Source organism: Vombatus ursinus, unplaced genomic scaffold (assembly GCF_900497805.2).
Source record: "Vombatus ursinus unplaced genomic scaffold, bare-nosed wombat genome assembly UNPS02000255.1, whole genome shotgun sequence".
NCBI lineage: Eukaryota > Metazoa > Chordata > Mammalia > Diprotodontia > Vombatidae > Vombatus > Vombatus ursinus.
In genome coordinates this window covers 404,656-432,486 of record NW_020940033.1, presented here as the reverse complement: position 1 = coordinate 432,486, position 27,831 = coordinate 404,656, and the positions used below count along the sequence as shown (strand labels likewise).

At 36.5% G+C, this 27,831-nt stretch overlaps 1 protein-coding gene across 2 annotated transcripts in view; it reads right to left on the bottom strand.

The window, feature by feature from the left end:
- LOC114033765 (LMBR1 domain-containing protein 2) overlaps positions 1 to 27,831 on the bottom strand; it is a 59,134-nt gene that overhangs the window by 24,312 nt on the left and 6,991 nt on the right. For both annotated transcript variants that reach the window (XM_027849425.1, XM_027849477.1), the window contains exons 2-7: positions 13,890 to 14,119; positions 13,577 to 13,671; positions 12,556 to 12,651; positions 11,328 to 11,495; positions 8,810 to 9,020; positions 2,430 to 2,504 (exon numbers count right to left, since the gene is read on the bottom strand). In XM_027849425.1, the coding sequence (XP_027705226.1) occupies positions 2,430 to 2,504; positions 8,810 to 9,020; positions 11,328 to 11,495; positions 12,556 to 12,651; positions 13,577 to 13,671; positions 13,890 to 14,063 (819 nt within the window). In that variant the 5' untranslated portion in view covers positions 14,064 to 14,119. The remainder of the gene's footprint in view (positions 1 to 2,429; positions 2,505 to 8,809; positions 9,021 to 11,327; positions 11,496 to 12,555; positions 12,652 to 13,576; positions 13,672 to 13,889; positions 14,120 to 27,831) is intronic.

The following is a 27,831-nucleotide window of genomic DNA, read 5'->3' as shown; positions in this document are numbered from 1 at the left end:
TAGGGACATGCTGAATTCAAAGTGTCAGCAGAACACCCAGGCAGAGATGACCAACAGACAGTTAGAGATGACTTCAGGAGACCAATAAGGTCCAGATATATAGATCTAAGAGTTGTCTTTATAGAAAAGCAAATAAGCAGAATGGGAATAGACAAGATCCCTAAGACAGAGAGTGAAGAGAGAAGAAGACTTGGGACAAAGACCCATATAGGACCTACACAACAGCTAAGGAAACTGGAAGTCCAAAGGGGTTAAAGTAACAAGCCCAAAGGCACAGAGGCAGAGCAGATTTGAACCCAGCTTCTGTGACTCCAAATCCAATGTTAATAATGAAGAAGACATGGAAAAACAGGGAAGGTTTGCAGGGTTCACGGAAAACTTTTTAAGGGACCAAAGACCCAAGCATGTCTGCAGACATTGGGGAAGTAACAAATTACGGAAGGAACAAACAAATAAGGAGTGAATAAAGATGGAAAGAAGAGAGGAGTGATGATGGGCATGTGTCTGAAGGAGAGAAGAGCTTAGACTCTGGGGCACAAGGAAAGGTACTGGTCCCTTGGCAGAGACAAAGGTCACCTCTTCCTCTGAGGCTGAAACAAAGCAGAGGATAGGTGGAGACATAAAGAGGTTTTGGTGGGCAACCGAAGAAAAAAGGAGATGATCTCAAAATGCAGATCAATAAAAAAGAAGCACAAGTCTACTAAGAAAGGGAGGAACCCAAGAAGCGGCTGCTATGGGATGTATAATCAATAATCAATCAAAAACGAATACAAGGACTGGGAAAGGCCTCCCACAGAAGGTGGGATTTTAGTTGAATCTTAAAGAAGATATGGAAGCTAAGAGGCAGTGGTAATGGGGCCAAGCCTTCCAGGGGTGAAGCACAGGCAGTGTAAAGGCACAGAGACGGAGATGCTAGGGTATGGCTGAGGAAGAACACACAAGCCAGTGTAGAAGACATGTAGGAAAGTGTTAAGAAGACAGAGGTGAGAGGAATGACAAGCACTTTTCTAAAGGCTAGAGTTTTAATGTTTAAGAACTAGTAAAATTACTGAAAAGAGAAAAAGATCCCACTACATTCTACTCTCAGAATACTTGCTGGTCTAAATTTATTTCTCAAACACACGATTAACACCACAATTATGATCTTCACATATTTGTTTCTAAGTTTGGAGATTTTTAGAACTCCTTATTAAGAAAGCTAGTAGTGATAGGGTTCTAAAGAGTAAGCACATGATGAATTCATTAATAACTTTAAAATTTAGGCAGATGCGGGGGGGCAGCTAGGTGGCACAGTGGATAGAGCATCAGCCCTGGAGTCAGGAGAACCTGAGTTCAAATCTGATCTCAGACCAGACACTTGACATTTACTAGCTGTGTGACTCTGGGCAAGTCATTTAACCCCAATTGCCTCCGCCCCACCCCACCCCCGGGCAATAAATAAATGAAAAATTTAGGCATATGGAAAAACCTAACACATTAATTATTTAATCATGAGCATCCAAGGTATACTAACTTTTAATGGTTCACTTCAAACAATAATAGAATAATGTAGAAGGTACTTAACAGATCAATTAATCCATCAAGTTAAGTAACCACGGAGAGGTGTTCAACAGAACTGACAGAAACACTGGAGGCTTAAGATACTGATTAAAAAAAGAAAATGGCTAGAGTTAAGCCATGTGACCATCTTTTATCCTTACCAAAGTCAACATAACTGTACAGGTAGCAAGACAGAGAGCTTAGAATATGGAGGAGAAAAGGGAGCATGTCCCTAAATAAGTATACTGAAGATACATTTAGTAAATCAGATAATTCAATTTTTAGAACTACTTGGATATACCTGCTCACAATACTGAAGCATCAAAGTACTCCTTGCCATTCTTTCATTCATTTCATGCTGTATGTTGTGCAAACACTAAAGGGGGAGCTAAATTGTCAAACATAATTAGTTGTATTTTTTTTTAAAGCGAGATATACTTTAATAACCACATATAAGAGCATTGTGATGGGCACAAGAAACAACTGCTACTCACACGTAGCAGGGCACATTCACTATCATTTTGGCTGTGGCACCTCCTCTACTGTTTACTATATAGTAATGTGAAAATGTTTTGTGTAAAGCATATTATAACAAAAGAACAAATTCCATGTGGAAACAACTAAAAAGAAATCCAATTAAGCTAAATTTTTTCCACAGTTATGAAAAGAAAAAGGATATACTTTTTATGTTCTCCAGCTACCTACAGTTAAGGTTGGCTATCTAAAAACCTCAATCATGGCATTAAAAACAAATTTTTGAAAAATCTTGGAAAAGGTTATAGAGTTATATAAAGTTACAACTACTTTCAAGTGTTATGAAGAATCTTAAAATCTGTACCATTAAGAAAGTACATAAAATGGTATCTAGGACGTAATAGCCACTTAATTACCTTTTTTAATATCGTATCAACACATTTTCTCAAAGGGTGGTTATACTTTATGCTTTCATTCACTTTTCGAACCTCCTGTAAAACAAGAAAAATCCAAATGTTTCTGTAAACTTCAAAGGCAGATAAAGGACAGATGATATAGATGCAAATTACTTTCCATGTTCAAATATCTTAATTTTTTTCTATTACCATGCTTGTTTTGGACACTATGCTTTGAAGTCTAAGTTTGCATCAGCTTTTTGTAAGACAATAGGAAAAATTCCTTTCAATAAATATCATTACTATTTAAAAAGCCAGACCAAAATGAAAACCCACAAGATTTAATATGCAAGCCTCTTAACTTAGAAGTTCATATTTTATATTTATTGTCTTCCATATCATGATCGAGTATGAGCTCAGAAAAGCTTGTAATTGCCACAACTAGTACACAAAGACAAATATACAATTAAAAAAAGCTATACAGCACAACAGGAAACCTTTGAAATACCTCTATTCTCAATGCTGAACTATGTTCCCTAATGGAGTAAATGCAGCAAAACCCTCCCATTACCTGGTCAATTATTAGGTAACTTGAAATATCCAGAATATGTCTAAGAATACTATAAGAAGCATGTTGTTCTTTTTTGAAATCTGATCTGTAAAAACAAAGTTTGTGTACTAAAGTGCATGTATCTGACTAACAGGAGAAGACTGATCAAAATTGTCTAGAAAAGTTTTGAAAGATTAGGTTGTTTCAGCACAGGAAACAAAATACTTTTGTGTTTTAGTATTAACTGATAACTGACAGTTTTGCCTGGTAAATAGTATGAACTACTTCTACTAAGCATACTAAGAAAATTTATGATCGCATTTAGTGACAGCAGGACACCGCCCCTTCTTAACCCATTTTTCTTGCCTGCAAACCTATAATAGCTATAGATCATGTCACAAGCCACATGACAAATACTCAACTATCTTCTAAAAATAATACGATCCTGTTTAAAAGTATCGTTTTTACCAGCATGTTTTTAGAAATGGAAAATTAGCAAAAGCATTACTTAGTATGTTTCAGAAGGCATAACTTCCTAAGATGAAGCATAATTTCCTCAACTTCAGTAAGTTCTACCTCCATTCTAATTCATTCACCTACCAGGATAGTCATGTCCTGTATCTTAATACCATTTGAAACTTCTCCTCCTCCTCCAAAATCCTGCACTGTTAGGGGAATTCCAATTTCTTGTCCTTCTACCTCTCCCACTCTGTAAAATTTTCCTTCCCCTTTCCCCCCAGCTTGCTCACCATTATATTAATCTATGACCTCAGTTCTGTCCTCACTTTCTTCCTTATAAAGCCTTGACCCTACGATCCTCCACTTCCAGAATGCCTTTTTATCCTGGAATCCCCTGCCTGCTTGCCCTCTCACCATTTCTTCCAATCTTCAAACCAACATAATATTTTAGCACCCTAGACAATATCATGAAACTAAGCTAACTAGGACCACGAAAAATGTATGTTATCTAATCTCACAAGTAGACCTTTACTAGTGTATGACAACACTCTCAGATCTTTGTTACAAGTTTTTTTTTTTTGTTTGATTGTTTTTTCCAGTGGAGGGGAGAAGAGTAGGAGAGAGGAAAAAAGTTTGAGAACTGTAAAAATAAATAAATAGATAGATAAATAAAATTTAAAGAAAGAGCAGTCTATATTTGCTCCCTATACTACCTCAAAACCTCTTATAATCTAGGAACCAAACCCCAGCAGTCTACTGAAACAGTAATCTCCAATATTCCTCATGAGCTCCTTATCATTGAATCCAATGACCTTTTTCCGCCTCTGCTTATCTTCCTTGGACTCTGTACAAACAGCACTCACTGTGCACTAACCTCTTCTTCTTAATATCCTTCTCTCCCTTAACTTTCTGGCCAATGCACCTCCTGGTTCTCTTCCTATGATTCTGACTATTCCTTTTCTGACTCTTTTGCTGGCTCCTCATCTTTTTCCCATTCTTAAGTGTTACCATCTTGTCCTTCATTTCATCCCCTTCCTCTGGGATCTTCCCATGCTTCAAGCACCACTTCTTTGCAGAGTCCGCTCAAGTCTATATTTCTATCCCCAACCATTCTCCAGAGCTCCAATTTCACATTTTCCATTTGTCTGCTGGACAGCTTTACTTTGGAGCCCTGATGGCACTTCAAAACTATCTTGTCCAAAACGGAATTCATCTTGAAAACCCACTCTTCCCCATGAACTTTTATACTTCTGTTGGTGTTCTCCCCACACCTGGTCTCATTAGCTGCGTCATCTCTGGTCCTTCCTTTACCGCTGGCTCACATATCTGAGCAACTGACAAGTCCCACTGATTCTACCTCCAATACAGTCACTCTAATTCAGGCCTACCTGCAGAAGACGGGAGGGAGAGTGAATACACTGAATGAAAAAATTAGAATCCAAAAGGATCTCAACTGTGTGAAACATGGGCCAGATCTCAACAAGATGCTGCTTAATAGGAAATAAAAGTGAACTCTTTCACTTTACTCTGAGCTTCTATCTATAATGTCACTAGTGTAGCTATACCATTCCACATTCCTACTGATATTTTCTCATGAATTTTACAAAAAGGTTCAATCAAAAAAAATCTGTTTTGTTCATGAAGTTCTATTTTTTAGAATCAAAAAATTCAGCTGGAAAAATTGAAGATAGATAAGAATATGACTTAATAGCAACTCAGATGGAAAATGCATAGGATTTAACTTGACAGTTAAGCTTTTTAGGAGTTGAGGTAGTAGAAAAAGCACTGAATCCAAGCCCAGGATATACTGCCTGTAGAATCTTGAGTAAATTTACCTGAGTCTCCTCATCTATAAAATGTGGAGTTTGTTTTGGGTTGAGTCATAAGGTCCTTTTCAACTTGAAAGCCAATTTACAGCGTATAATACAGCTGCCACAAAAGTTAATGCAAACCGAGGCTTCAAGTATAGTGTTTTTAGCAAGAAAAGTAAGACAACAGTCATGTTGGTCAAACCATAACTGAAGTTACCGTATTTTAAGAGCGACAATGGAAAATTAGGTACACAGAGGATGTCAGGAAGTTTCAAAGTATGCCATTATCATATGCCATATTGAGTCAGGGAATTGGAGATGCTAAGACTGAAAACACAGTAGGGAACATGATAGCTGTCTTCATATATTTTATCTATATTTATCTCTCTATCTATTTACACATGAAAGGCCATCATGCATAAGATAGCACTAGGCTTAAGAGAATTTGCTGTGCCTAACTATGAATATTGTGCAGGGTTTTTTTTCCCCCCAATGGGGGGATGGGAAGGGATAAAAATTAATTTTTGTTCATTGAAAAAAATTAAATTTGTTAAAAAAAATGCTTTTAATGACAAGGCCCTAGTCTCTTACCCTTCCCCCTCCAAAAAAAGAAAGATGGCATTAGGTTTACCGTTAATCTCCAGAAGGCAATGGACAATATATTACAAAGTCACATTTCTGCTTGATATAGAGATTAAGTTCTCAACAACTGAATCCATACAAAAAGGAAAGGAAAAGGCTACCTTGCAAAGCAGTGTTCCCCTTGCTACTGGAAGTGCTTAAGCAAGAAATGAGGTGACAACCAGCCAATTATGTTTTAAAAGGAAATTCTTGTACTAGAAAGGGGTTGGACAGGAGGACAATAATACTTCTCACACCTATACAGTCTTCTTTACGCCTACCACAAACATCCAAGTTCAGGGTCTCATCTCTTCTTGACTACACTGTTCTAATATCTTTCTCTCCAGTTCTTAGCCTGATAGTAAGACACTGCCTACTCTTCTAGTCTTAGCTCCCAGTATTCCACAACAAGAATCCACCTCTGAGCTATGTTTAAGCCATTTCTTCTGCCTATGATACCACTGTCTCTACACCTACCCATTCTAATTCATCTTTCAAAACACAGCTCAAATATCACCTTCTTCACCTCTTCCCTAGGCACCACAGTTGAAAATGATCCCTGTTTTTTTGTATTCCTAGAGCATTTCTATAAAACAATGACTATTTAACACTTGCATATACCACACATCTCCTTTTCAGGAGGTGGGGTCTGTGTCTTGTCCATCTTTGTATCTGGAGCACAGTGAGCAGTCACTCAAATATCTTTTGTATGTAGAATTTATATCTTCTATAATCTTCAAGGATGATTTACATATGTATCTGGAAAGCTTTATAAGATATTGATTTCTTTTTATAAACATACTCTGGAAGATATACAAACCTGAACAATACAAAGTTGAATGTTTTGATGATTCTGTGACCTATAGGGATCAGTTCTCCCTATATTCACTGGTGCAGACTGCAAACCATATCTGTTTTCTCATCCAGTGTGATTCTTATTCATGTTCTGCTGTAGAGCCAAACTAAAAGATCTATCCAATGTATTGGAGGTCTTCTCTTTATTTTAATATTTCATGTGCATCAACTGGGCTATCCATCTGTTATCCTTCATTCTTATTAAATGAATAGGTCTACCTTCTTATCTGGCCATGTCTAGTCATTTTATTCCTTCCCTAAGATGCTACAGCCTATTCAAACCCCTTATTATCTTTCCATTGTCTAATAGGGTTTGTATTGAGATCACTTTAAGAAATAGCAGATGAGTATCTTTCTCTTAAGTCATCCTTCATACAAGTGTCAAAGCAATCTTCCTAAGGTAAATGGTCTCACCTGGTTGCTCTCCTGCTCAAAAATTCCTAAGTAGCTCTCTACTCTCCATCACAAACTCCTTAGGTTGGTGATTAAGGCCCTCACTGACATGTATCCAAATTCCTATTCCAGTTCTCATTTCTTTCACATTGGTACCCTCCACATTTTCTATGTTCTAGAGAAACTGGAGTACTCACTGTTTCCTACATTTGAGATTCCATGTCCATCCTAAATGCATGAGCTCAAGCTATCCCAAAGCCTGGAATATATTTCCTCCTCAGCTCTGCCCTTCAGCATTCCATCAGTCTTAGCCTCCCCGTAAGCTGAGATTACAGACATATATAATCATGCCAAGCCATCAACTACATTCTCCAGTGTTTCCATCACCCTTTACCTTCCAATAGAGCCATCTCTTCTAACAACGAATAATAAAGGCGAGGGGTAGGGACTTTGGGAAAATGGGCACATTGATGCACTACAGTTGGAGCTGTAGTCATTCTTGAAAATGATCTGGAACTCTGCCTCTAAAGTCACTAAACTGTGTATACCCTTTGGCCCAATGAGTAATACTACCAGGCCTATAACCCAAAGACATCAAAGAAAGAGGAAAAGGACCTACATGTACAAAAATATAAGGAGTCTTTTGGTAGTGGCAAATAACTGGAAATTAAGGAGGGTATGCAACATTTGAGAAGTGGAAGATGAATGAGATGGTTTCAAAGAAACATGAGCAGATTTGTAAAAACTGAGCAGAGTGAAGTGAGCAGAACCAGAGTAGTTTTATAAAAACACCCAGGAAAGACTTAAGAACTCTGATCTATTCAGTGACCAGCCATAACTCCAGAGAACAAATGATGAAACATGCTCTCTTGAGAGAGAGGTGATGGATTCAGGATGCAGAATGAAACACACAGTTTTGGACATGGTCAATGTTGGAATTTGTTTTGCTAGACTATGCATGCTTGTAGCCTCCCCCTCTCCCAGTATTTGGGAGGAGAGGTAGGAAGCATACAAATGAATATTAGCTAAAATAAAGTAAAATAAAAGTTAAAAAATATACAAGAAATATATGGGCTGGAACACTCAATGACTTTACCTTAATTATTTAATATCTCTCAGATTTCTGTGAGGAGCAAGTATGGCAAGTGTTCTGTAAATCTTAAAGCACTACATGAATATCATTATTTTCATAATTATCTACCAAGACAGCTCTGGGCAAATCATCTTAAAAATGTTTTTGACATGAATTTTTTTTCTGTACCTATTTCTTAACCTCTGAACTATAAGATTGAGATTTCCACTCAAGAGAATTTATTAGCTGTGGTACCTCATGAGATTTAGTGGCCAACATGAACATACAGCTAGAGGGCAGGGACAAGGTATCTTAGAGGATTACCTACTGCCTAATTTTCAGAGTCCTAAGCCCACCAGCATATTAGTTTCTTTATATAAAGTGACATAGAGGGGCAGCTGGGTGGCACAGTGGATACAGCACTGGCCCTGGAGTCATGAGGACCTGAGTTCAAATGCGGCCTCAGACACATAACACTTATTAGCTGTGTGACCGTGGGCAAGTCATTTAACCCCATTGCCTAGCAAAAAAAAAAGAAAGAAAGAAAGAAAGAAAGAGTGACATATTACAGGCAATTTTCTCAACGTTTCCATGGGTAGAAATGCTTCAATTCAATGCTAATTCAAGAATATCTACTTACTTCCATTATATCCTCTAAATTCTCTTCGGCATCTGCTTTCTCAGTCATCAGTTTGGCAGCCTTGAAATATGTCTTCATGAGTAGGTACCCTCTCTTAGCTCCATTCCAATGGGACCGAGGAATTTCCACCAAGCCATACCCCAACAATAAAACAAGGAGAAACAGACCCCATGTATTGGCAGCAGCTATTCCAATTGTCTGAAGCTGATTCCTAAGGAGAAGAAATCATGATCAAATAATTATTTCTACAATTTCACTACTCGACTATGACAGATGACTGAATGAATATATATTTGAATACTACCTAAGATAGAACTTGCTCCCTCCTTCAAGAGAGTTCTTTATTTTAGACTGCTCTAATTATTGAAAGTATTTTTTTAACACTGAACCAAAATACTATTTGTCTTAGATCCATCCTCTGAGGCCAAACAGAATGATATTTTTTCATTTTACTTGCTTTATTTTTGGCAACAAGGCTAATATGAAAATATGTTTTACATGACTTCACACTATATAACTGGTATCAAATTGCTTATCATATCTCAATGGATTACAGAAGGGCAGGAAGAAAAGAATTTGGAACTCAAAATTTTAAAATGAATGCTAAAAAAAAGAAAGATAAGCAATACAAACAACCAAATTTCTCTTATCTAATCTCAAGTGGACTCTTGCTGCAGGAAAGTATTAGTTCTACTCCTCCATAATCCATCCATTATTCCACTTTCTATACTGGCTGTTTCAAACCCTGTCTCTATTCAAGCTTTCCACAGCAGCTTTGCCTTTAACCCCGTCTACTGAGGACCTGTCTTCATACTTCATTGAAAAAAATTTGAGGTCACCTGCCATGAGATCTCACTCCTCCCCTTCTCCTTTCCCATTGCTCAGACGTCTTCCCCCACTATCTCCTCTTTTTCTTCACTTTCAGATAAAGAGGCGGCTCTTATACTTAACAAGGTCTACCTTCTACATACACCTTCTTAAAGATTGCTCCCCACACTCTCTCTTATCTTCAATCTCTCTTTATCTCTTGGTCCTTCCCTGATGCCTACAAATATAATCCTGTCTCATCCATTCTCAAAAAGCCTCAATCCTACGATCTCAGGTTATTATCCTCTCTCTTCCCCTTCTTGGTTAACTGAACTCCATGAGAAAGTCACCTATTTTTAGGAGCCTCTACTTCCTTTCCTCTCAATCTCTTCTAAATCCTCTGCACTGTGGTTCCCAAAATCATTGTTCAAATGAATGGACACATCTATTTTGGACAAATTAGACTGAAGAACTTTTATAACATCAAAACATATTTGCAAATGAATACTAATGTGATTTAAATATAAAGTACTTAAATCAAAATACTAGGAAAAAAAACCAGGAAAACGAATTTGATAATTTTAAAAGCACAGTTAATAGTATGTGCATTGAACAAATCAAAACAACTCTGAGGTACCACATCACACCTATCAGATTGTCTAGCATCACAAAACAGGAAACTGATAAATGTTGGAGAAGATGTGGGAAAATTGGAACACTAATACGTTGTTGGTGGAGTTGTGAAACGATCCAACCATTTTGGAGAGCAATTTGGAACTATGCTCAAAGGGCTATAAAAATGTGCATACCCTCTGACCCAGCAATAACACTTCTAGGTCTGTATCCCAAAGAGATCATATAAATGGGAAATGCACCTACATGTACAAAAATATTTATAGCAGCTCTTTTTGTGGTGGCAAAGAATTGGAAATTGAGAGGATGCCGATCAACTGGGGAATGGCTGAACAAGTTGTGGTATAAGAATGGAATGGAATACTATTTTGCTATAAGAAATGATGAACAGGAAGACTTCAGAAAAACCTGGAAAGACTTGTATGGCCTGGTGCTGAGTGAAGTGAGCAGAACCAGGAAAGCACTGTACACAATAACAGCCACGTTGTGCGATGACTAATATTGGCAGACTTAACCCTTCTCAGCAATGCAAGGATCTAAGACAACTCCAAAAGTCTCATGATGGAAAATGCTATCCACATGCAGAGAAAAAACTATGGAGTTTGAATGCAGATCGAAGCATGCTATTTGCTCGTTAATTTTCTTCTGTTTTGTTTTATTTCTTCTTTTTTGTGGTTTCTCCCATTGGTTCTAATTTTTCTTTACAACATGACTAATGTGAAAATAGGTTTAATAGGAATTTATATGTAGAGCCTATATCAGATTGCACACTGTCTTGGGGAGGGAGGTGAGGAAGGAGGGTGAGAAAATTTATAACTCAAAAGCTTATGTACATGATTGCTGAAAACTAAAAATAAATTAATTTATTTTTAAAAAAAATAGTATGTGCAGTCAGACTGAATGTATATTTTTAATTAACAACACAGTCTATATGAATCATTGATAAGTACAATTTTGCATTTTATTCTATGAAATCTGTATTTATCTAATGCATAAAACACAAGGAAGTTTTGAAAAACAAAACAAAACACCAACCTAGGAAGATTTTCATTTCTTTTCTTAATAGCGATGTTCTTACCATTCTAAGTGCAAATTTGGATTTACAGCCACATAAATTAAAAATGCTCCAAAAATCAGCAAATAGGTGCCATAATAAATTGCATTCTCAATCAGTGCTGTTTTGATCTTTCCAGTAATGGAAAATCCTCCTGATCTTGCATATGATTGCATAAAAGGTAACAGGATCCTAAAATAAGAAGGGGGGAAAAAGCAAAAAGTACAAAACTGCTTAATTTCATCTACTTAATATTTTTGTTTACCACTTACCATAAACAAATACGTATCATATTCTCAAATTAAGAGTTTAAAAGCATACCTAGATGGGTTTGTACCCTTGTCTCTGCCAATACTAGCTCTATGATCTTGGGCAAGCCAGTTAAGTTCTCTTGAGTCTTGGTTTCCTCATTTTTAAATATGCAAAATACCTATCTAGCCTCACAGCTCATATCTGGAGACCAAGTAAGATTAATTGAATGCAAATGTAATGTGATTGATTGAAAATGACAAAGTACCATGCAAATGTAAGGTATTATTAAATGTGAAAAAGAGCAAAGAAAACTGAGAAAGCATAATTATAGTGGCCAATGGGATGTTGTTTTTGGAAAAAATATACTCAGCTCAATATATTCAAAGTCTCATTTTTATCATTATTTTTAATTAATAGCAGATATGTAATTTTCCTTATGCTCACATACTAATCTGTATTTCAATACATTTAATGTCTTAGAAGTAATATAATCCCTCTCATAAAGTACTATTTTACCAATAAATGCTATACATAAGGAAAGGCAATGTAGCATAATACATAGAGATTCAGAATTGGAGTTTGGATGATCTGGATCTAGTTCTGCCTCTGATACATACTGGTTTGTGACCATGGGCAAGGGACTCAACTTCTTATCCCCTCAGTAACTTTTCCAAGACTTTTAAGTCACATAACTGAGTTGCATATCTGTATTAGCAGAAGGAGTTTACACACTGGGAGTTCCCCACACCAGCAAAGTCATAGATCTGGCACTCCAAAAAGAAAAATTGAGACACTTTTGGATCCTAGGATGGAGTAGCAGCTACAAAGTTATCGTCATTATACTAAAAAATAATAAATTGGCACATACATTAAAGAAAATACCTAATAAAGAAATAACTTCTGCCATGCCATTAACACTTGGCTAAATCCTAAACAGAGAAATCTTATTGAAAACTGGGGAGGGAAGAGGAAGACAAAAGTACAAACATTCATCACCTACCATGTTAAAAATTGTGATGTCCAATATACAACACGCCAGAAAATTGGCATTATTCCATCAGGGATATAGCTCCATGGCTTGAAACACGGATGTTTTCTGTTTTAATAACACCCCCCCGCGGCCCAAGCAAAATATTTAGTAACAGCTCACAACTTAACAAGTCTTAAATTCATTTTCTGTTAATAAAAATTGAATTTTCTACAATTTCTAAATTCTATTGCAATAACATTTCAGTCTCGTTTTAAATCATTCCTGTAACACATTAATTTTACATTCAGTTGACAGTGGCTGCACGCTGACTGAAAACTGCACATCAACAAAGCACTTTGTTCTAGCAAAGAATACAGTTTCAACTTGAAGTGCCTGTTTTACTTTAATATTAACTTTTGGAAAGATACTTTTGAAAATTATTACTTACAAACTTTTAAAAAGAGCTTCACAAAATCAGAATACTAAGGGAAATGGTGCAGTAGCTGTAAAATGTTGAGATTCAGGCACTTTTTAATAAACAAAACTATAAAAAAATACACAGATACATAGCCAGATACATCTTTAGAATATCTGAAGAAGTAAAAATCAATATACATTACTGTTTCATTTGGAAGTTTTCTGGAAATTTAACTAATTTTGTTAAAACTACTTGAAAAATTATAAAAAATTGTTAAATTTATTTTTAAAATTACAAAACTTTAAAAAAATTTGTTAAAATTAAAAATACTCTGGTTCACTCTGAAATTTTGCATTTATTCCACTGCTTTTGAATCTATTACCCTCACTTTGACAGGTGTTCAGTGCAAGAGGAATAATCAGTCTACTGAGAGAACAAGTTCCTAATGCCAAAACAAAGTGTTGCATACTCAAATATTTTTTGCTTCAGTTGTCCATACTCTTAAACATAAAAAATATATGCCTATTTATGGAGAAAAATAACTTTTAATATGAAAAAAGTTACTTAGATGAAACTTATGGTAATGATTTAAAAGGATAAGCCAATTTTAGATTTTAAAAACAAAAGTATTACCCTGTAACAGGAACAGCTGCAGAGTAAGATCCGGTTACGTTGTTATTTTCCAAAGGGCTAGAGTTGGTAGCTTGTTTACATCGGTTATATATTGTCTAAAATGTTGAAAATATATTTGTCAAAAATGAGGACAGGTTATATATATCTGATCATATTTTAAAAAGTAATCAGATTCATTAAATATTCCATTAAAAATTAAAACTTACATAAAACATTACCAAATTGAGCTGTTTTTCTTTTTTATATGTACATCTTGAATAGATTTGTTAAAACACACAAAAAAATTCAGACACAAAAAAATGTGAACTCTTACCGTACTAACATCCAGGGGCAAGATGAAGACTATGAGAAAGCAGAGATACCAAGCAAGTAGTGTTGCTACAATAACAAGTCTATGCTGTTTCTTAAAGTCTCCATATCGATGAAGTATTAATAAAGCCAGAAAAAAGACAAAAACAATCTCAAGTCCCAAAGCTGCACCGCTCATTATTGTGTGCTCATTCCAGCCAACCAAGGCTATTCATCTGAAGATAATGATCATAACTGTAAAAAGAAGGGGGGAAAAGGAGCAACAATAGCATATGAAACATTATTCTTAAGAAAAAGTTACCAGATCTTACTTTTAAAAACATTTAGAAATGTTTTTATTATTTTCATTCTTAAGCATATTAATCCAAAAGAGAGCCCAGCACCCTTTCTGATAGAACTGAGACCTTTACTGTTTTAAAACCTAAAATTCACTTCAATGTGTGTTAACTCATGAAAATTCAAGATAGCATCATTGATTACTTCAATAAACCAATTACATCTAAACTCCAATGTTGAATTACAAACCTCAGCATAAAATGAAAAGTGTCTAACCTATACTTGATGGATCACCAATTACTTTTTCCTCTCAGCTACTACATTCTAATCCCAATCCCTAGAGTATTTGGGTTGTTCCCTATCCACTTGGGTTGGATTACTTTAAAAATACAAAAAAAAAAATAACATCTGGTATTAAAGATTTGGCAAAGTACTTTACATGCATTATCTCATTTAAACCTCACAGGAAGCTTATAAGGTAGGTAATAACTAACTTTATTTTTTGAAGGCAGCACGGTACAGTGGAAAGAATATTTGATCTGAGAGCAAAAGAGCCCTGGGTTTGAATCCTATCTCCCATACTTATACTGTGGCCTCTGGTAAATCACTTAAGATCTCTGAATTTCAGTTTTCTCATCAGTAAAACAGTATTACAAATAACATCTGTAGTACCTATCGCTACAAAAGGGTTGTTGTGAGGATCAAAGGAGATAAAGCATTGTAGACTTTAAAATATTATGTAAAATCAGGTATTATTAAAAACATGCCATATAGTATATGACCAAGAGCCATTACCAAAAAGATGCATGAGCAAAGGAAAGTTTTCAAAAAAGCTACAAATTATTAACAACCATATGAAAAGTTATTCCAGGTCACCAAAAAAACACTTAGCAAATGAGGAAAGATGATAAATGACAGAATAGCCTATGTGAGGGGTTATAAAATGCCAGGAAGACTGTCAGGAACGCCAGGGGTTGTGGAATGCCAGGAATACTGTCGGGGGAGCGGTGCATTGGTTCAGCCATTCTAAAAATTGATTTGGAATTATGCTAAGAAAGTGACTAGAAGTTCCATACCCTCTGACCTAGAGATTCCATTGCTGAACATATACCCTAAAAGTTCAATAAAAGAAACATTCCATATTTACAAAGACATTTTACAGTAGCACTTATATAAGACTGTCTAATTGTAATGATTAATTATGATTCTAGATAAAAAGATGAGGAAATGTACCTCCTTACTTTCCTATAGGTCCAAACTATCCATTGGCAGACACTACAAAGAAAGATTCAGTGGGTGGTGGTGGTGGGGAAAGGGGGTAGGAGGGAGAGAATCAAATTCAGAACTGATTATAGTAAAGAGAGAAGGCATGAATAAAACTTGAATTTAAAAACCGTAAATCAATCCTCATCTTATAAATACCATTTGACTATAATATTAGGCAATCAAGTATTTTTCAAAATAGATGCAAATCATAAATACTTCCTACTGAATGAAGAATGCTTCAGCTTTTCTTAACTTGGTTCTGCCATGGTCTAGTCTTACCACCTTTAAACTTACCACCTGTTAAAATGCATCATTTACATTATGTTTGGGGTAAAGATCAGTCAGGTACTGAACTCCTTGAGAAAAAAAAATGGCTTATGATCCAGAAGCTAGTATACAACAGCAAGAATGATATGGGACAAGGTAATAAGAGGAATCTACCCAACCTCAACGAGTGAGATGCTACCGAGAATTGGCAGCAGAGAGGTCTTTAAGCACTATTGGAGAACAAAGAGAATAATGATGACTGCTGGCTCAATGTGTTAGGGAGTGGCTAGCACTGGAAAGGGTGGCAAGGAGTGAATTATCTTCTAGAAGGTCAGTTTTCTGTAAATAACAAAATGCAAAGTGAGAGACGAAAAGATCTAGGATGAGGGAGAATTGATACTGGGAAATAAATTCAGGGTTCTTGAGGGTATGGTGGAAAGGGAGAACAGAGGAGATTGATGACTGGGGAAGGGGTAGAGTTGAACTGGACAGAGATGAAAAGCAGTAGGTCAAAGAGGTCTTCTCTGCTGACAGAAACTCTGAATCAGAGGGACTGAGGAACCAGAAATAGAAATTTGTTAGCTATTCATAGGCCAGGGTAAATTGATCAGAGCACTTGGCTGATAAGTAATTAGCTGAGAAGGTCAAGTACTGAAAGATGCCAATAATCACTTGTCTATCCCTCTCCATCACAATCCTTGTAAGGGCCTATGAGGGAGTTAGAAGATGACTGGTAATAGCTGTCAGAATGTATGGTATGAAAGAGACCTCCTTCTGTAAGAGTTAGCCTCTTTACTCTTGTGCACCACACCTCGACTGTCCTACATGGCTAAGGCAGTAGCAGTGGTGGAAAGGACAACTGGCATTCTTCTCTCCTCTATGACTATGGCCTTTACCTCCTGCATTATGTACGGAAGGAGGAAAGGAGAGTTACTGGTTACATAGTTTCCGTCACCAGGGAAGACAGAGTAGGGGCCATCGCCATAGCTGGTGAACGTATTTGGGAAATCTAAGTGAATGAATTATCTAATACCTGCTGACCCACAGCAAAGGCAGCTACTTCACTATTCCATCTCTCTCTACCACAACCCCTGTGAAAAGTTGGGAACTGGGCAGGAGTGCTTCCTCTTTCCTAAAGAACAGTGACCCTACCAACAATCCTTTGTAATTTCTTCCAGGGGCCTGGTTCTTCTTTGGGTCACAGAAGCCATTCCCTCCCATTCAATGTTTTCCTCTTGGGCAAGGGCAGAATCCTCAAGATAGTAGAACTCAGTTATTTTAAAGAGAGTATTCTCTAAACTCTCAAAGTACAAGAGAATGGGAGATTCTGCTGGGGGTGGGTGGAGGGAGGTGAGGATTTCCTGGGTCATATGGCCAAAGCCATATTCCTGACCAAATCCATGAAATTCTCCAAGGTTTGCTCAACTTTCACCACTACACTCTGAACAATGAAGAAAGCTATACAAGGTGGAGTTTGATTCTAACAAATTCACTATTTCCAACAACAGGAATGTCACAAAGATAAATCCTCCTCAAACAGTAAAGGAAAAATAATTGACACAAAGAAAGTAGGTACAGACAAGTCCTCGCACGAGAATTTGGGGTAACTGGCAACCCTCAGGAGAGGATAAGAGCAGAAAATTGTTTGACTAAATGATCCCTGAGCAGCTAAGTGGTGCAGTAGATAAAGTGCTGGACCTCGAGTCACGAAGACTCATTTTCCTGAGTTCAAGTCCAGCCTCAGACACTTAACTACCTGTGTGACCCTGGGCAAGACATTTAATCCTCTTTTGCCTCAGTTCTTCATCTGCAAAATGAGCTGAAAAAGGAAATGGCAACTCACGCCAGTATCTTTGACAAGAAAACCCCAAATGGGGTCACGAAGAGTTGGATATGACTGAAACAACTAAATAACAACAACAACAACAACAACAACACTCCCTATGATTCTTTTGCTCCTTTAACATTCTATAAGCCTATGGATAGAGAAAGGAACACACCCAGAAAGAGGAGTCAGATTTACCATCCATAAATAAGTGTGTTTCATGATGGAGCACAGGTCACATTCTCTAACTGTATTTTTTTTTTAATTTTTGAAGGAAAATCATATGAAAAGGTCTTCTATTTAAAGAGACCTAAATCAAGCCTTTAGAAAATTTTAATTTGTGTATATAAACTTTATTCAGCTATGGAATGCTGGCTGGGCCAAAATTAAAGGGAAAATGGGTAATTATCTGGGTTAAGACTATGAAACAGATAATTCAGATCCCCTTTTAGATCTTTCAGATCTCTTTTAGATCTGAATTACTTAGCTGGACATGTACATGATCTAAAGTAGTCAAACAATCCTTTTACAGACCTTAAACATTGCTAATCATCTAATAACTATTTCTGATACATTCTGATACATATCGGCCTCCTAAGAGGAAATATCACTCTCTATAACCAAGTTTCCCTTTGACTATTATGATCTTATAAAGAATATTACATTAAATCGAATCAAATTATAAGATAAAGGAAAAAATTACTTGAAGAATGAAAAATATGGGACGACCCATTATCAGTAAGTGAGGTCTATAATTGGTATAATTTCTTTAAAAAAAAAAAACAAGAACAAAAACTACCTTGATCACTTATGATCCTTTTACTCAACACTTCATTTACAAACATCAAAAAAAGGCCTTCTCTGCATTCAATTTCTTCACTTTTTTTCCATCAATCTCTCCATTTTTTTATTCTTAAAATAAAAAGGCAATTATATTCTTTTGGTATACTATATATTTACTCAAATTATTTTTACTTGCTCATCACAACAATCTCTAGCATGTTTTACACAATACCTACAAAATGAGAAAGTAATTAAATGTTTGATTTTTATGAACTTCATGTAATTACTTATCCAAATTTGAAGCTTCATATTCTGAACAGTTGGTCCTGTTATTGGTATTCTTCAACTTATATCATCCTAACGGTCACTTTAACAGCTCACCAAATTTATCTGATATTCCAATCTTCCATCAGCATCAATTCTTCCCAAACATTTGCTATTCAATGTAAGAGGCTGAAATTCAACACAATTATTATTATTATGCTGACCAATTAAAAGCTAGGGTCTATTTTCTTGTCTGATACTCTATCTGAACTAGGAAGTTGACAGATAAATTGGAACTGAAAATTATAATGACTAGTAAACAGTATTAAATTTTTGGCTTTCACTATTACATGAGAAAAATTCATAAGCAACAGCTCTGAAAATGAAGAAATGGCTAAAGAAACATTATGTCCACATGCTTGGCTATCCTTTTCACCAGAAAGCACCAAAACAGAAGCATCAAACTCACAGCAGGCAAAACTCTGGAAAGGAGATGTAACCAAAATAAAATGCAATTGAAAAATGTTTAACAAAATAAAAACATGATACAACATAAGTAATGTGAACCTGTGGTTTTCTAAGTCAATTTGAGGTCCACAGGGATCTGTTTCTATTTGAATTTGACCCCAGTGCATTAAAATACCAAGCAAAAGGGATACTTGTCCCAAATCTAGGTTTCTTAATATTCCTAGTTTTTATATTTTCCTCATTGATATAAGTCACTTTCTGGTTACTTTATCCAGTGTACAAAAGACTAAGGCCTGCTTCCCAGAGAATGGGATGGAAATAGGGTTTTTTTCCTTGTCCCTTTAATGTCAAGATGACAGTTCCCAAGATATCTTACCCAGCGCCAACCTCTGAATCATTGAATTCTCAGTTTCCTTACATACTCAAGTACTGGTTTTTAATTTTTTTGTTGTTTTAATGCTATCTTAATTTCCAAATACGTCCATCCTCACTCCCCTACCCAGCAGGCCATATCTTGTGGCAAATAATAAAAACCAAAAACCAGTTCAGCAAAATTTAAATCAATTAAGTCTGACCACACATGCAATAATCATACCTAAAGTCCTTTACCACTATGAAAATAGGAGGGAAGCACATCTCTAATCTGGGGTTATAAGCATGTAGACAGGAAACTGATCTACAATTTAAGAGTCTAAGAATGTTGCATGGAACAGAGAGAGGTTAGGTGGTGTCCCCAGGGAGTCAAAGAGCAAGTACTGGGGAAGGGGAGGGGGAAGAAGGAGAAGGGAAAGAATAGAGTTAGATTGGAAAAGGAAACTTGAATCCAGGTGTTCCTGCCTCCCAAAGGCAGGCTCTTTCTACTGCCCCAAGCATTTCACACAGAATTATTAAAAATTGAAAACTTTATATCTTGCTGATAAATATTAGTGACTAATCAATTAAAAGGACCAGTTTTTGTACGTGTTTTTTTAACTACTGATCTAAACTAGACCTTAATTTACTAATTTTCTTTTCAGATACATTAGCCCAGGTTAGTATAATGAAAGAGAAGATAAGAGTATTTAGGTCATTTTACTAGTGCAATACAGGCACAGAGATTTGATTAGTCAGAAAAGTTTAATGAATAGAAATCTTACTTTATGCCAGAAGATTTGATTCAGATCTTTTTTTTTTTTTAAGGCAACTGGGGTTAAGTGACTTGCCCAGGGTCACACAGCTAGTAAGTGTCAAGTGTTTGGTCTGAGGCCGTGATTCAGATCTTATAAGAGGCAATATAATCTATTATAGATTGATTCTACTAACCTTTGGTGGCAGATAATGACAAAACCTAAATCAATATGCCTTTTCTTTAATCCCTCTGAAATTCTTCCTCACACTCACTGCTAAAGTGATATTGCTAAAGCATAGTTCTGCCAGGTCACTCCTTAGAGGCAGAAGCTACAGTGGTTCTCCCTTTGCCTTTAGGCTAAAATAAAAACTCCTCTGTTTAGCACTTAGTCTTTCACAATGCAGCTCCAGCTTATCTTTCAAAGCTATCCATATCCTGTATTATGGACAAAATGGCCTATCTCCCAGCTCCAAGCCCTTGCACAGGTTTGGGATGACTTCCAGGTTCACTTCTACCTCAACTCCCTAGCAAGCACAACTCAAATACCTTTTCAAATTTCTCCAATTATAAGCACCAACCCCATTCCAGAAATTATTTTGTAGTTACTTATCTGTTTGCATGCTGTTCCCCACCCCTAATCCCAAGAGAATGTAAATCAACTCCTTAAGGTCAGAAGGTCATTTTTTTTTTTTCTTAGTACACCCAAGCCTTGGTATAATGCTTGGAATATCAAAAGTGTTTAATGAATGCTGATTAAGTAGACTTGTATTAGAAGAGAGGCAGCCTTGGATTTGAGATTAGAAAGACTGGCATACACAAACCTGCCTCTGACACTTCTTGGGTCTGTTAAAATCAGTAAGTCACTTAACTTCTCACTGGCTCCAAACAGTTCTTTAAAATTAAAAATTCCAGGGCAACCTGGTAGAAGGAGTTTTCTCACTGGGAGATACCAAAAGAATTATAGTTGTGATTCTCCTCCCTCAATAGTCTATTAAAAGCACTTCAAGCTGTGCTAAATACAAATACTCATAAAGTCTTAAGAACTGGACCTTAGAGCTCTTTTAGTCCAACCGCATATAATACCTCTTCTTTGACAACTACAAAACATGATCATCCAGCTTGTTGAACATCCTTCCGAAACTAAGAATTTATTACCTTTATTTTTTGTAGGGCAGTGAGCTGTCAAAACTTATATCCCATCAGACTGTAAATTCTCTAGAAGGTAGGGACTGTTTCATTCCTTCTCTAGAAGCATCTAGGTGGTACAGTGGATAGAGTAGTGACATGGTAATAAGGTGTCTGTCACCGGCCTCCTCGACAGCCATCTGGGGCCAGCAGCAAACCTGCTTCATATACTCACTAGTTCTGTGACTCAGGACAAGCCCTTCAACCTTTCTTGGCCTCTTCATCAGTAAAAATGGAGGTTAATAATAGCATCTAAGGCACAGTGGATTGCACTTTGGGCCTGGAGTCAAAAAGTCGTTGTTCAATTTTGTCCAACTCTTAATGACTCCATGGATCATAACACACCAGGCCCTTCTATTCTCCACTATCTCTCAAAACCTGTCCAAATTCATGTTCGTTGTTTTCATGACACTATCTCTCCACCTCATTCTCTGCCCTCCTCTTCTCCCTTTGCCTTCAATCTTTCCCAATATCAGAGTCTTTTCCAATTGAGTCCCATCTTCTCATAATGTGATCAAAGTACTTAAGTTTTGGTTTCAGTATCTTACCTTCCAGTTAACAATCGGAATTAACTTCTTTAAGGATTGACTGATTTGATCTCCTTGCTGTCTAAGGGACTCTGAAAAATCTTTTTTAGCACCACAATTTGAAAGTGTCTGTTATGTGGAGCTCAGCTTTCCTTATAGTCTAACTCTCATGGCCATACATCACTACTGGAAAAACCACAGCTTTCACTGTACAGACCTTTGTCAGCAAGGTGATATATCTGTTTTTTTAGTATGCGATCCAGATTTGCCATAGTTTTTCTTATAAGAAGTAAGCGTCTTTTAATTTCATGGTTCTAGCTGACATCTGCAGTGAACTTTGAGCCCAAGAATATAAAATCTGACACTGTTTCCATTACTTCTCCCTCTATTTGCCAGGAAGTGCCACACAATCAAAGGCTTCAGTGTAATCAATGAAACAGAAATAGATGTTTTTTTGGAGCTCCCTTGCTTTCTCCATAATCCAGTAAATGTTGGCAATTTGGTCTCTAGTTCTTCTGTCTCTTAGAAAACCAGCCTGCTATTCTGGTAATTCTCAGTTCACATATTGCTGAAGCCAAGCTTGCAGAATCTTAAGCATAATCTTGCTGGTATGTGAAATGAATGCAATTATTCTGTAATTTGAACATTCCTTGGGCTTGTCCTTCTTTAGGACTGCGATGTAAACTGATCTTTTCTAATATGGTGGCCACTGTTGTGGTTTTCCAAATTTGCTGACATATTAAGTGTAGCACTTTAACAGTTTCATCTTTTAGGAATTTAAATAGTTCAGCTGGAATTCTGTCACCTCCACTAGATTTATTGTTAGCAATGCTTCTTAAGGCCTAGGGTCCATTTGACTTCATTCTCCAGGATGCCTGGCTCTAGATCAGGAACTACATCATTGTGGTTATCATTGATGTTAAGATCTTTTTTGCATAGTTCTTTTGTGTAGTCTTGCTATCTTTTCTTAATCTCTTCTGCTTCAGTTAAATTTCTACCATTTTTGTCTTTTATGATGCCCATTTTGGCATGAAACTTTCCCTTGATATTTCTAATTTTCTTGAAGAGATCTTTGGTCTTTCCCATTCTAGTGTTTTCTTCTATTTCTTTGCACTGCTCATATAAGAAAATCTTATTTCTTCTCACTATTCTCTGAAATTGTGCATTCAGTTGGATATTTTTCTCCTTTGCCTTTCATTTTCCTTCTCTCCTCGCTATTTATAAAGCCTCATCAGACAGCCATTTTACTTTCTTGCTCTTCTTTTTCTTAGGTATGTTTTTTACTGCTGCTTCCCTGTACAGTACTATGAACCTTTGTCAGGCACTCTACTATCAGACCTAATGTCTTAAATTTATTTATCACTTCCACTTCATATTCATAAGGGATGTTATTTAGATCATGCCAATATGGTCTGATGGTTTTCCCTACTTTCTTCAACTTAAGCCTGATTTTTGCAATACAAAGCCCATGATCTGATCCACAGTCAGCTCCAGGTCTCGTTTTAACTGACTGTATAGAGCTTTTCCACCTCTGACTACAAAGTATAAATCTGATTTCTATATTGACCATTGGGTCAATAATAAAGGTATCGTCCTCTTCTAGAACAAAAGACAAACACAACAACCTCAAGGACCTAGCCATTAAGCCCAAGTCACCTTGGAGCTGACAGACTGTGCACATGCACCACTTAATGATTATTTTTTTGGGCCCTCCTTGCTCAGAGTGAATGTAAATAGAAACCGTTTCTCTTTTGGTGAGCAACCCTAAGGGTTTTCCCCTCCCAGTTTGATTTTTTTTTAAATTAAAGGGGCCATCCCTTGTCTCACTTCTTAAAGAGGCCATTCAGTGAATGGATGAGTTACCTCACTAAAAGTAAGAATCTGAGAATATGACCTTCTAAGCTTAAAAAAGCCAAGGTCTCCTACAGCACCCAGGGCCACCTCCAATAGTCCTAATCTATATCTCATAACTGGACCCAGATGGCTCTGAAAGAGAAAGTGAGGCTGGTGACCTTGCACAGCCCTCACTCACTCAAATCAAAGTCAACAGCAAGTCATGTCATGATCTCCCTGATGTTATCGTCCTCTTCAAGAATGAAGGACAGGGGCAACTAGGTGGCACAGTGTATAGAGCTCTGGCCTTGGAGTGTGGAGGACCCAAGTTCAAATCTGACCTCAGACACATAACACTAGCTGTGTGACCCTGGGCAAGTCACTTTACTCCAAATGCCTCACTGCAAAAAAAAAAAAAAAAAAAAAGAAAAGAAAAGAAAAACCTGACAATCTGGTGATATCTACGTGTAGAGTCATCTTTTGGGTTGTTGAAAAAGGGTGTTTATTATGACCAGCAAGGTATCTTGACAAAACTATTAGTCTCTACTCCATTTTGTACTCCAAGGCCAAACTTGTCTGTTAATCCACTTACTTTCTGATTTCCTACTTTAGCATTCCAATCCCCTATGATGAATGTGACATCTTTTTGGGGGGGGGCTTTATTTCTATAAAATGTTGCAGGTGTTAATAGAACTGAGCAACTTTTGCCTCTCTGCCATCAGTGGTTGAAGCACAGATTTGTATTATGGTGAGGTTGAACAGTTTGCCTTGGATTTAAATAGATTTCATTCAGTCATTTTTGAGATTTATAACCCAGCATTACTTTTCTCACCCTTTTACTGACTATGAGGGCTATTCCATTTAAGATCTGAGTTCAAATGAGGTCTCAGACACTTACTAGCTGTGTGCTCCTGGGCAAGTCACTTAACCCTGTTTGCCTCAGTTTACTCATCTGTAAAATGAGCTAGAGAAGGAAATGACAAACCAGTCCAATACCAATATCCAATATTTTATCTTGCCAGGTGATCTTCAGAACCTTCTTAAGACCATTTCAATGAATGGCCAGAAAATAGAACTATTAGAACTTAAAAAAAATTAATCGTAGTTGGAATCATAACTGGAATCGTATTTGTGAATCTCCCCCTTCCCCCAACAGTCTATTAAAAAGCACTTCAAGCTGTGCTAAATACAAATACTCATAAAGTCCTAAGAGCTGGAAAGGACCTTAGAGCACATTCTGACCAAATCCCATATATCTTTACTTCGACCACCCTAAAATATGGTCATCCTGCTTCTCCTTGAACATCCTTCAGACATTAAAAGTTTAAAAATACGTGCTATTATAAGCATCAAATAGTGTGCTGTTAAGAAAAGACAAAAGAAAAACTATAAAAATATTCTTTTAGCCAGAGCTAGGAACAAAGAACAAACAGGAGTAAGGAAATGATCAATTCAGAATGATCCTTTGGAGTAAGAATTAATTAGATAATGGTTTCTAATTTCCATTCAACCCATGTTCCCTAAACAACAAATACTGCCACTAAATTCTCTATACATATAACAAAACTGAACAGAACATAAATAAAAAGATAAATATTTAGGTACGTAAAAATTTTAATTATTTCAATCAGAAACTAAGAATAATTTCAGCTGTACTATATATAGTACAAAATTGAATTTATAAAGTATTTACATTGGAAATCTACATACGTAAAAGGACCAGTGGTAAAAAAAAAAAAAAATAGAATAATAGAGATTAGGGTAAAAGAAAGCAAACATTTAGACTATCTGTAGAGTGCTAGAAATATCATCTAATTCAGTGGGGAAAAAAGTCAACTTTACTGTTTTATAACAGAATGTCATAGTTAGACAGAACCTCAAATGGCCAACCCATACAAATTCCCTCCATAACAACTCCAAAGAGGGAGAATTGCCTACATCATTTAATGTTTATACAGGTTTCTCCTTAACACAAAATCAAAATCTGCCCCTCTACAATTTCCATCCATTGCTCTGTTCCAGTTCTGCCCTCAAAGACCAACCAAAATAAATCTAATTCCTTAGGTGACAGTCCTCCTTCAAATACTTGAAGACAGTTATCACGTTCAAACTGTTTTCTTTTTTCTGGGTGAAATATCTCCTTTCCTTCAATTGATCCTCAAATAGAATGATTTCAAATCTCATGACACTCATCTCTTTGAGCATGCTGGAGCTTGCTAATATCCTTTATAAAATGTCACCAAGACTGGAAAAGTAGTCTGACCAGGGTAGAGTATCCTTTTTTCTTGATAATATGCTTCTCTGAATGAAATCTAAAATCACATTGATTTTTGAGGGGTTCACACGTCAAACTGATGGAGTGATGGGACCTGGAGTCCAAAAGGCAAAGATCATGTCTCTGGAAGCACCCCTAATCTCAGTAGGCCCTTGTGAGAAAATTCTCTCCTTGTTATAGGCACATAGAGTTAACCCTGTAATTCCTCAGATAAAAGCTAACTCAGGGGTGCCAGGCCCAAGGACTCTTCCCTGGCGCCTGATTGCCAATGACCATGCTCTGGCAACCCTTCTATTTTATGCCTTCAACAAAACTATCTGTTGACTACGAGTTTTCCCAACCATTCCAGTAGCTCAGCACCCAGACTACTTGCATAAACTGACCACTCCCCTAATCCCATCTCAAATCACCTAATTAGCATACTTTGCATTCTTTTTCCAAAACAGCATAGCATCATCAGCCCCATTAAACTGCAAGTTCCCTAAGGAACTTCCCCTACTTCTATGGGCGTCACAATAAGCTTTGCCACTTGACTGGAAGACAGTTTGAGTGCATGAATTCATTCCAGGTGATGCCACCCTATACCCTGACATTTTGGGGGTCCCAGTACTCCTAAACCTCGTCAGTATCCCTAACCTGAGTCAAAACTATAGATGGAATCTGTAGTCCACTAAAACCATCTTTCTCTCAATCTGTTTTCTAGCCAATTCTCTCCCATCAAAGGGATTAAAAGCCTAAGGTTCTAATATGGTAATTATTTCCTTACCCTTAAATTAATATTACTACATATGTGTATATACATTTTGGAGCCTTCATTTTGTATCTCAGATTTCCAGAAAATCAGTTTGTGGCCATTTAGGCCAAAGATAGTAACTGAATCTTATTTCAATCGAACACTGAAATTTGTATCTGAAGCTAAAAATACTGAGAATTAGAAAAATTACATATACATGAGTTAGGTAATTTGAAAAGCATTTCTTAAATATTCCCTGTATGCCAGGCATTCTGGTAAGGTCTGGTGATAAAGACAAAAAAGAAAAGTTCCAGCCTCAAGAAAATTACATGGGGGTGGGGTATAAACAGGTACAAGCAAGGGGAATAAGTATTTATTAAGCACCTCCTATGTGCCAGACACTGTGCTAAGCACTTTACGAACATTATTTCATTTGACTCTCACAACCTTATGAGGTAAGTGCTATTATTCTCATTTTACATTTGAGGAACCTAAAGCAGAGAGAGGTTAAGTGATTTGCCCAGGTTCCAATACCTACTAAATATCTGAGGCAAATTTGAATTCAAGGTCCTAATTACAGGGCCAGTGCTCTCTCCACTGTGGCACCTAGCTGCCTATACAAAATAAATATAAATTAATTAGGAAAGCTGGGCGAATAGCTAACAACTAGGGTTGAAAGGGATCAGGAAGTATCTTATATATATGGTGCCACTGATTCAGAAGATGTACTATACATAATGTATAAATGTGTTTACATATACATACATTTTCAATTATATCTAAATGTAATCCTAATTTTTCCATTTAATTGCTAAGGAATTATGGAAATTTTTGTCTAATATACCAAAACACCACTGTTGGAAATTATTTGGATCATTAAATTATTTTTTTTTCTTGCTTCTCAAATACTTGCTATATGAATACAGAAAAAAGGATAGTCATAGTACTTGTCAAGTTTTAGTTTTTAACCTAAATGTAAGCTGTTACATTTTTATTTTTAATTAAATGTTTACTGCTTTCTTTTGTTTTGTTTTTTACATGACCAGAATGTCCTCTAGTACCCTTCCCCTTTGTCCTCAAGAAGAGCCATCCCCACAACAAATATTTTTTAAGGGAAAAAAAAAAGACAAAAAATT